At 56.8% G+C, this 10,128-nt stretch overlaps 1 protein-coding gene across 3 annotated transcripts; it reads right to left on the minus strand.

The window, feature by feature from the left end:
• Positions 1-152: 152 nt before the first annotated feature.
• On the minus strand, positions 153-6,302 carry FGF17 (fibroblast growth factor 17). 3 transcript variants are annotated; one of them, XM_025933047.2, is made up of 5 exons: positions 5,783-6,302; positions 5,572-5,608; positions 2,379-2,556; positions 2,032-2,138; positions 153-1,000 (listed from the first exon to the last, which is right to left on the minus strand). In XM_025933047.2, the coding sequence occupies exons 1-5, from the start codon at positions 5,815-5,817 to the stop codon at positions 707-709; spliced, it is 651 nt and encodes a 216-aa protein (XP_025788832.2). In that variant the 5' UTR covers positions 5,818-6,302; the 3' UTR covers positions 153-706. The 3 variants fall into 3 exon arrangements, with proteins under 3 accessions (XP_025788832.2, XP_086559628.1, XP_086559627.1); XM_086703502.1 differs by lacking the exons at positions 5,572-5,608; positions 5,783-6,302 and adding an exon at positions 3,121-3,341 and having other exon boundaries at positions 2,379-2,523; XM_086703501.1 differs by lacking the exons at positions 5,572-5,608; positions 5,783-6,302 and adding an exon at positions 3,121-3,341.
• Between the last annotated feature and the right edge of the window lie 3,826 nt (positions 6,303-10,128).

The following is a 10,128-nucleotide window of genomic DNA, read 5'->3' on the forward strand; positions in this document are numbered from 1 at the left end:
CGCCCCCCACGCGCGCGCTGCCCCTCCACCTGCTGGGCCACGCCCGGGCCGGGGCAGTTGGCTTCCACGGCTTCCCCGGGCGCCTCTCCGAGAGACTTTGTTACCAATGCCGTTTGGTAGTGGATCCCTCCACCCCGCCTTTAGATAACCCGTTTGCAGGAAAATGGTTTTATTCTGGGGCTCGAAGTCGGGGATGGGGGTGCAGGCCTGGGTAGTGGAATGTGAAGAATGGCCAACCCTCTTTTTTTTTCTTTTTTCCTGAAATAAACACAAAAGTCCTTTCCTACAGTCTGGCCAGGAGGAAACTGGAGGCTGGGGGCAGACTGAAGAAGATTTGGGGAGAATTTAAAGAGAGCCAGCTCCAGACAGTGTCTGCAAGGCTTTGAACCTGCTGCCCTTTTCGCCTGTTTCAGGGAGCCTGAGTCCAGGGTAACACTACAGTTCCTCTCCTGGGGGTCTGCCATCCCCCCTCCCCCCCGGGGGCCTATTCCATTGTTGGGTCTGGGGCAGCTGCCCTGACGCCCCAGCCCTGCTATGTGGCAGTCCTGTCCCCTTTCTGGCTTGAGGCTCTGACGCTTGTAGTTCCTCAGGGTCCTTCCTCCTTGGGGGCTCTGACTCCCCTCCCTCCACCCCAGCCCAGTCTTGGGATTAGGAAGGGAAGGGGATGGGAAGGCTGGTGAGGGGCAGCTGCCCCCAGTGTCCCTGACTACGTCAGGGGCTGTGGCCTCCGAGTACGCTTGGTCCGGCGGGTGGGGGCTGAGCCCACAAACTCGAACTGCTTCTGCCTCTCAGCGTGGTTGGGGAAGGGCAACTGGCCCTGGTAGAGGCGCTTGATGAAGTGAGCCTCTCGCTGGTTCTGGCGGCTGCGGGAAGCCTGGCGGGGCCGACCCTGCCTGGTGAAGGCCATGAACCAGCCCTCGTGCCGGGCATTCTGGAAGGCCGTGTAGTTGTTCTCCAGCACGATCTCTGTGAACACGCAGTCTTTGCTCTTCCCACTGGGCTGCGGGGAGGAGGGAAGGAACAAGAGGAGGCGAGTTTGTCCACCCAACTTTCTGCCTTACTTGCCTTTGGGGCCTATTTTGTGGGACTGAGGAAGGAATGACAGGAGCTGTGTGCCCAAGGATTTCTGCCTGGTGAGAGGCAGAAGTGGGAGAAAGGAGCAAGTTTTGCTTGGAGTCAGGTCTGAACTTAAATACAGCCTGGTCATTTGGAAGTTGTACACCTTGAGCAAGGTATTTAGCCATGCAGAGCCTGTTTCCCAAGATGTGGCATAAAGATCAAGATTATTATGCAGTTCAGCGCATACCCAGTGGGCACTCTGTACACGAGCACACTCCTCAGTCTGGGCCAATGGTGCTGCTGGGTGGAGGAAAAGGAGTCTTTGATGAAAACAAGGGGCAAATGTTTACAGAATACCAGACTATGTCAGGAGCCACCCCACCACCCATTTGACCCAATAGATAACCTTGACACTATGCCCATTTTTATAGACAAGAAGCCTGAGGCTTAACCAAGGTAAGCAAATAGTTGGTGAGAACAGCCAGAACTGGAAGCCAGGATTGACAAATGTTAAGGGAAGTGGACTTCTCCTACCCAACAGTGCTGGAACTGCCCCTGCAGGGTGGTTACGCTAGCAGGCAGTTAGTGTGCATCTTGCTAGTTGGATCCTGTGGACCCCACTGACCTTGGGGAAACTAGTGGCCTTGTATGAATGTCAACTCTCAACCCTGATCAGCGCTTAAGCCTCAACATAGGGACTGCAATATCATGTAAGTGCTAAAATTCTGACTCCTTGATGTTGGGGAAATACCTCATAAATCAGAGCTGAAGATCCTTATGGGTCAGTAAGTGTCCTCAGAGGGCTTCTTGACCCCACAGGGACTCATTTAAATGGAGAAACCAGAGTGGCCTAGTGTTGGGGTGTGTGCGTAGTCAGTCATGGCTTGGGCCTAGTAGAGGGGAGTAGGGGGTGCTGTGGGGCACGCAGTAACATTGATTCCTTCATCCACTCCCCCTCCTTCCAGTTCTCACCTTTCCGATGAGCTTGCCCCTCTTGTTCATACAGATGTATTTCTCGCTCTCAGCACCCTTGATGCGCACACGGCTTCCAAACGTGTCTGTCTCCACTATGAGTTTGGCTATGATGGGGGGAGGGGGAGAAAGACCTCCGTCCATTGGGGTTGCCGGCTCAGGTATGGCAGGGGGCCCCCCAACCAGCCTGACTTCCGCACTTGGGTGGGGGGGCACCGAGAGGCCCTACTCCAAGAGGCTTCTCCCTGTTCTCCCACTGTGGCCCCTGCCCTGGCACAGGATCTGGGGACGGACCAGGTTAGGCCGGCCAGCAGTGTGAGTGGCCTCTGGTGAGGGCTGGGTCTCACCAAACTTGTTGCCGTCCTCCGCGGTGGCAGAGATGCGACGCCCGGTGACCTGCACGTGCTTGCCACTGGTCCGGCTGTAGAGCTGGTACTCACGGATCTGCCGCCTGCTCAGCTGGTCAGTCATGGCACCCTGGTCCCTCACGTACTGGTTAAAATTAGGAGACGGGTGATTCTCCCCCTTTGCGGTTACCAAGGGAAAAATAGTGTCAATTTGCTTTGGGTGACACCACCACTGGTCCATCCAAGGGAGAAGGGTGTGGAGGTGAGTGTGAGGGGGCCAGGCCATTTGTCCTGGGAAGCAGAGGTGCAGGGTGAAGGGTGCATATGGCCATGGTCTTTCCAGGCCAGCGGGTGAGCCAGTCATGACCTCTTGGCTCCCCATCTGCCCTGGAGCAGAGAACTGGTGGCCGCACAGGCTTGGGGGACCCTTGGTGATGCAGTGCAGATCTGGAATCATGACTCTGGTTGCTAGACAGAACCTTCACAGTGATGGTACCCAATTCCAATGTCAAAGAGGTGCCCTGGGTGACCCAGCTGATTAGAGACAGAAGTGCTGTCCTGCCTCTAGGACTGGAGCTTGTCCCTTCTCCAGAATGCCAGGGTCTTGGCTCCATTAGCCAGGATAACCAGATTTTTCCTTCATCCTCCCCACTGGCCTTGAAGGATCCTACCCCCAGGCACACACACACATGCACAGGCATATACATACATGCGCATACAGAAGCTGGTCTGTTAGGCTTACCAGAGAGCATTATGGAGGCTCTAAGACCTTTTGTTTAGGCTCCTGTAATGCCCCTGTAAGCATTTCTTTTCAGCGCTAACTGTGGAATCCTGAGCTCCTGCCCATCTCCCCTGCCTTTGCCTCTGGGTGCTCAGGACCCTCAGAGAACCCCATGCCCTTTTGGTCAGTGTTCCTCCCGCCACTAGGGGTGAGGTGCCTCCTTAGCGAGGGAGATGGAGGCTGCAGCAGCGAGAGGAGCTATCAGTGGTGGCCCAGGCTCTCCTGTGAGCCGCCTGCCTGTGTCACAATGTAACAGAGGCTCGTGGCCAGTGGGGGCAATACTGTTGCCTGCCCGCTAACCAGGTTCTACCCATGCATGTTGCAAAGCCAGGACGATTACCTTCTTCTGGCCTGTCTCACCTATCTGCAACACTGAGTGGGAGAAAAACAGACCCCTTCCTGTCCTCTGTCTCCAGGAAGGTGCAAACCAGATGACATTTCTCAGCTGCTGGTGACAGCCTCAACCCTAGGCTAAAATGTTTCTCTCCCCACCCATATCCTACTGGCCTGTGCTGGAACAGACTTTCTGTACCCCAGATCCCTAAGGCCACCTTTATTCCAGGCCCCGTAGAAACCACCTAGACAGATCTCGACCCAGATCAGCATCTGTTAGGGGCCACTCTCTGGTAGAGGGAGGAGCAGGAAGGATCAGCTTTGAGGAAGGGGGCGGTGAGGGAGCAGCTACAGGCTGACCCTGTAACCTGCTCAGGGTTAACCCTTCATGTGTGTCACTGCTCATTTCCGACTCCAGCTAGGCCACAGGCCAGGAGTGCCACCAGGAGCACCCCCCCCCCCCCATTGCCTATGAGAGCAGGGTCTGGAAACTCAAAGCAGCCAAGTGCACCCTGCACCCCACCCCAGAAAAACCTGAGGCCAGCATTTGGGGTGAGGGCCTGCCTTCCTGCCAGGGGGTGGGGTCTGGCTGGGCCAGGACCCTCGGTGGGGTCCAGCCTATCCCCAGCCCCCATCTCCTGGCCCAGGTTCAGGCCCTCCGCCCCTCTTGGCGGGCAGCCTCCTTCTGGCTGTCTGTTCCAGGTCAGGAGCAGAGAGGCCCCCCTGAAGCCCCCTCCTCTCCTTGTCCCCCTTCAGGCCCTTCACAAAAGCAGCCCCACGCCCCCCCCACAGCCCACAACCCACAAGTCGCTCTCCCCGCGGGACCTGGCCTGTCCCTTTCATGTTCCCGCTGCAGGGGGACCTCCCCTTCCACTGCTGCAGACAGCTGCTTGTCAGACGGCCCCTCAAGCATGGCTATGGTCCGGCCTGCCGGCCCCCCCTCCAAGGGGGGCGAGGGGGCACTTCAAGGGGGAAAGGACAGCTTTGCCACCTTCCCTGAGTCCTGAATGGGGCCTCAGCCAGGCCATAAACGCCCCGGCCAGCCTCACCATTGTGCTAATTCCCCTTCCAGAACAGGTTGGGCCCACCCCCAGCCCCCTCCCGGCCAGGCTGGGGGCTTTCTTCTTGCTCTCCCTGGATGTGTGAAGCAAAAGGCCTGGAACGGGGGCTAGAGCAAAAGGGGGAAGGAAAAGGGGGGGAGTTGTCTCTCTCTCTCTCCCACCCCCCCACTGCTTCAAAGGCAGCCCCTTTCCCTCTCCCAGAGAAAAGGCATTTACCTTCAAAAAAAGTCCCCACTGGATATGAAGAGAAGCGGGCCTCTGGCCTGGGAAAGCCAAGCGATCTCTCCCCAGAGCGGTTCTGGACCAGTGCATTTTAATAGCTGCACTTTTATGGAGGATCACAAAAAGGGACCGAGCCTCGCACAGGGGGCTGAGGCTTGGGGTGGGGGTGTGCATGGGGGGGCTAACATGGGGTGGGGGGAGTGTGGAGATGCAAACCCTGAATCTTGTCCCAAACAAACCCCTTGGGGCTTGACCTCATTGCCCTGTAGGTAAGGAGTCACCCCGCCCTGACTGGGGCTATCCCCCAGGACAGTGATTCCCCAGGACATCTATGGTGGTGAGAGTGGGGTAGTAAGTGGAATACACAACTGGTTTTGCATGAAAACCTGTCTTTTCAGGTACCTCCAAGTACAAGCCTCACCTGAGCCATCACCTCAGCCCTCTTCCTACCACTCCAGACTCCATCCCTCAAGACTGGGTTGCCCCATGCATTTAGCCTTGAGGGGAACACTTGAGGGGAGCCGGATGGAGAGAAAAGCAGAGACCTCAGGACATGTAGAGAGGGTCATGGAGGGAAGACAGATAAAGACCTTAGTCAATCCCCAAATCTGCCATAGCCCCTTCTATACACCTCCAGAGGCTGACACCAGCCCCCACCCTCAAAAACCTTCTGGATCCAGGGAGAGGCCAGAACCTGCCTCTGTCCACCGAAAGGAAGCTACCCCCCCCCCCCCCCCGCCCCGAGTTGGGTGGGGTGGGAGAGATGGAGAAAAGCTAGTGGGGGGCGCCCGCCTACCTGAGTTTGACAGCAGAGAATCAGTAGCTGCAAGCACCTGTGTGAGAAGACAAGGCAGACCTTGGTGTGGGTGCCAGTAGCCAACCCAGGGTGAGAAGGCAGAGCCCCCCCGCCCCTCCCTGCCCCTCCGTGTGGGATTCCCGGTAAGATTAGGTCTGCCCCAGGCTGCAAATGGCAACAAAACTTCAGTTCAGAGAGGCAGTGCACTTACAGAGTGAGGTTGGGCAGCAGGCGGGTGGCTCCCATCGCCGGAGAGATTTCTTGGGGCGGTTGCCCTCCTGCCCCCAAACTCAGGAGCAGATATGGGCAGTCCCCAGGGGTAGAGTCCCAGAGAAGCCAAGGTCTCTTCAAGCCACAGGTTTTCAGGGGGGAGAGGAGGAGAGAAAGGGGAGGAGGAGGAGGAGAGAGAAGGGAGGGGAGAAGGAATGGGGGAGGAGGGCGTAATTGGGAGACTGAGGTGTGAGGTGTCCACCTTCCTGGCCAGTGAGACAGCAAAGCAGCCGCTGGCTGGCGGGGTCTGCCAGCCTCTTGCTGGGCTACCCGAGCACAGAGGATGGAGCTGTGGAGCCTTCTTGATAAGGAGGCTGGCCCCTGTAGTCTCCCACGTTTTTCGTGACCCTCAGACCTGGACTAGAGGGTCCCTCCTCCTCTCCCAGGGTCAGCTCCTCCTGCCCTCAGGTTTGGTGCCCCACCTCCCCAAGGGTGAGCGCAGGTATCATTCCGGGCCAGGGGTTGCTGAGTCTGGCTCCGGGGGTGGAAATTCCCAGAAGCAGCCTTAAAAGGAGGAGCCTCCCTCCAGGGGGCAGGCGGTGGGCTTGGCTAGGAGCGGTTGCTTCCCCTGCCTCTGTCACCCCTTGCTCCCCCTCTCTGCTGTCTGGCCACTGGGATGGAGGTGTTAGGGCTGTCCCAACGGCAGCAAATAGTGGGTGCTGCAGGTTGGGGGTCAGGGAGGGGCAGGAAGGTGCAGCTGTGGGAGGAGGACGCGATGGAATCTTGAGAGCTGGCCTGACATCCGGGAAGAGACAGACTCAGAGGAGCTGGTGCACTGGCACAAGCTACTTTCCTCTGGGCCTCGGCAGTTTTGCCTGAGAGATGGGGGCAGTAGTGCCTCAGGATGCCGGCAGACCAAAGGAGATAACTGGGCTTAGCAGACGTCAAGTGTGTCATATGTTCTGGGCCTCACTCACCCTCCTCTCTGGGGCAGCAGCCATCCCTAGGGCCTCCTCCCTCCCTGTGCCCACCAACCTCTTCACATGGCCTCTGGTCCCACCCTGCTCTGTACTGTGCAGGTAGGACCCCATTCTAGGACCCCTGTGCAGAGGACACTAAAGCACATGGGGCAGGGGTTGGGGGGGGCATGGGGGGTAGTTAGCTCAGAATGGCCCAGCCAGTGAATGGCAGAACTAGGTTCCTAAGGTCCACATGGATCGTGTCTGGAGCCTTGCCACTGTGTCCATGCCCTCCGGGCTGCAGTACCTAAGGTCCCAGAAGCTAGGTGACCAGGGACTCTAATGGTTCCTTCCCTACAGAAGGTGGGTGATGGTGGCTGTGGAAGGGGGCATGTGCTTAGAGGGATCTCTGAGGGAAGTCTTCTGTGTAGGGAGTGGAGCTCCCTCAGCTCTGGGCTCCCTGCAGGTCTCAGTGCCTCCAGGATGGAAAGAGAAAGGGAAATGCTGGATGTGGAGGTATTTACCTAAAGAGATGAGCAGGAGGGCGAAACTCTCACCTCCAAGTCTCCTCACCTTCCAGAGCTAGATCAATCCACAAAGTTGTCTGCCACCCCTCCCCCCTCCCCCAGACAAGCCCCAAGGCTACCTCCTGGCCACCTCCAGCTTTTGGGCTCCTAGCCCCACCCCCCACCCCTCAGGCCTCTGGGACTCAAGGCCCTGCTGAACCTGAGCTGGTCTGGAGAGTGCAGGGGTAGCTCCCTGTAACTGGCAGAGTCCAGGCTTGGAATCAAATAGAAGGGATGTCAAAACTGGAAGGGGTCTTAGAGATTCTTCATCTGGTCCAGCCTCCTCACTCACTGATGAGGCCCAGCGAGGGTCTCACAGCTAGTTAGTCAGTGGCACAACTCAGACAAGGTGCCAGGTGCCCAGACTCCCAATCCAGTGCTCGTCGTTGTCCGAGCATGCCCTAGACCGTCCCACAGCTCTGCTTTGCTCAGGCTGATGCTCCTGATCGTTTCCATCTTCCATATTTGTTCTGTTTGGGGTCTTGATTTGAACTCTGCCTCTTCTGCGGAAATCCCCAAATCTACTTCTGGAACTGGTGCTGGCTCTGGCTCTATTCTTGGTGGGCCTTTGACCTCACCCACATCTCCACCAACAACTAGCTCCCAGGTGGGGTACTAAAGGCTACCTCCTCCCACTTTCAGTCCTGGGATGACAGGTAAGAGCAGATGCATGAAGGAGATAGCTCAGGCTTGAGGTTCTGGGGTGGATGGGTGAGCTGGGGGGTGGAATGAAATAAGGAGGCAGATGCGGGAGCCCCATCTAGTGAGGTCTGGACTCCAGGCCTCTGAGCCTGAGTGCCTGGTTCCTATCAGTGGGGGAGGGGCCTGTTGTCAGTGGCCAGCCCCCCAGCCAGGCCTGGGTCTCCATGGTAACAGATGCCAGCAGTCAAGCTTGGCCTTGGGGCTCAGCCAGGGGCTGGTGCCAGGGGCCTCTGGGGCATGGCTGGATAGCCTGTTTCATGGTGTGACATCTGCTCCTTGTCCCTTCCCATTGTGCACCTGCAGGCCTGCCTTTCTGACTCAGCTTGTGCTTTTATCCCCATGGAAGGCCAGTGCTGGGCTCCAAGAGGGGAGGCAGCATGAAGAGTGTTCCATGGATTTTATCCCCGTTCCCTGGCCTCTACGACCTATGGCAAGTCCCTTCACTTTTCTGGTCTCAGCTTCCTAATTTGTAAAAAGGAAATGGCTATTATCACTGCTGTCAAAATTGCCACCATGAGTATCAACTGAGATGGACACTCCATGAAAAGTATCAAGTGCCACAAGAATGGAAACGAGGGGCATAGACCTTCTTATATGGTCCAGACTCGGTTGACCTAAACTTTGACTCCCTTGACTAGAGGAGAGGGAGGGAGAATAGCAGGCTTCATTAACATTTATAGGGGGAGGTGGCAGGAGGTGATAAAGGAAGTGAGAAGTAGCCTGGGCTGGTTGGTTAATCCCCACCCCCTAGTGCCAAGTTCAACACCCCCCAACTGAGGCGTCTCACGCCTGCTCCTTCTAACAGCCCAGCTGGTGCAGACACTGAGCCCACCTGCGGACCTGCCACTTGTCACCACCTGCTACAAACCCCAGCCCACCATTTTCCTGTTGGAAAGCAGAAGGGCTGGGGCTGGGGCTGGGGCAGGGCAAAAGGCAAATGGACTCTTAAAATTTGGAGCACCTACCATCCTTGCTGTTTGATCCCCATTGCCTGCCAGCATTTGGACATCAAGTCAGGAACGGCTTAGCTGTTGCGTGCCCTTATGTACAGAGCTATGGCTGAGCTAGGCTGCTGGGGCACTTGCCTGGGTGAGATGAAGGGAAGAAGTATCTGTGTGCATCTGTGCTTTGCTATAACTGGCTGGGGGCTGCCCCTCCCAAGGTGCGGGTTACACCGTGGACCTTATTCTTAACTATTATTTTCAGTTTATGAGACTTTGTAGGACTCTGGCTGCTGTGCTGTCCGTCTCTCTCAGTCATTTCAGAGTGGTTCAAGATAAGAGCCGTGGGTCCAGACAACCTGGTGGTGAACCCTGCCTCCTCCACTAGCTCTGTGGCCTTGGGGGCAAGTTGTTTCACCTCTCTGTGCCTCGTTTTCCAGGTCTGAGAAATGGGGCTTTATGGAGTGAGTCCCAGAAGGCGCTCAGCACCTAGCTTCCAGCATGTTATTACCAAAATCCTGCTAATCCTCTCTCTTTCTGCTTGCTCTGCCTGAGGCCCATTGCTTTGCTCGGTTCCTGCTCCTGGGAGTGTCCTTCTGCCAGCTACTCATGGAGCCTGCCACCCTCTTCTTGTCAGTCTTCTCCTTTGAGGGACTTTCTCTGATCTCCTAATAGGCTAATTCCAGGCTGGAGAAGTGCTGTCTCACTTCCTCCAAAGCACTTGACAGTAACTGAAATTTTGCTGTTGGCTTTTGTGTTTCCACTAGACTGTAGGTGGCTTGAAGGTGAAGAATTTGTCTTGTTTACCCTGTGTCACTGTGGCATGAGGCCATGGTAAATGGTCGCTGCCCACCTGGAGCCTGATGTGAACCCATGTGCCTTGTCGCTCTCTGGGTGACCTGAGGTCAGTGGCTCATTCTCATTTGCTCGAGGGTGGGACGGTGCCCACATCTGTCTCCTGGGATGTAGAAAGCAAGCAGCAAGAATGCTAAGCTACCGTCCTCAGTCTCTTCTGGCATTAAAAGAAACTGAAGCTGAACAGGAACATGCAAGCCTGGTTGCTGACCTTCCCGTGCAGGCATTCAAAGACCTCCAACCTTCTGGGACCCATGCCTAGGGATCCTGGAGAGAGGACAGGGCCATTTCCCCATTGGCCCACTTTAGGTTTGGCCAGTGGGG

The sequence above is a fragment of the Puma concolor genome, chromosome B1 (genome assembly GCF_028749965.1).
Source record: "Puma concolor isolate L17-30 chromosome B1, mPumCon1.1.hap2, whole genome shotgun sequence".
Classification (NCBI taxonomy): domain Eukaryota; kingdom Metazoa; phylum Chordata; class Mammalia; order Carnivora; family Felidae; genus Puma; species Puma concolor.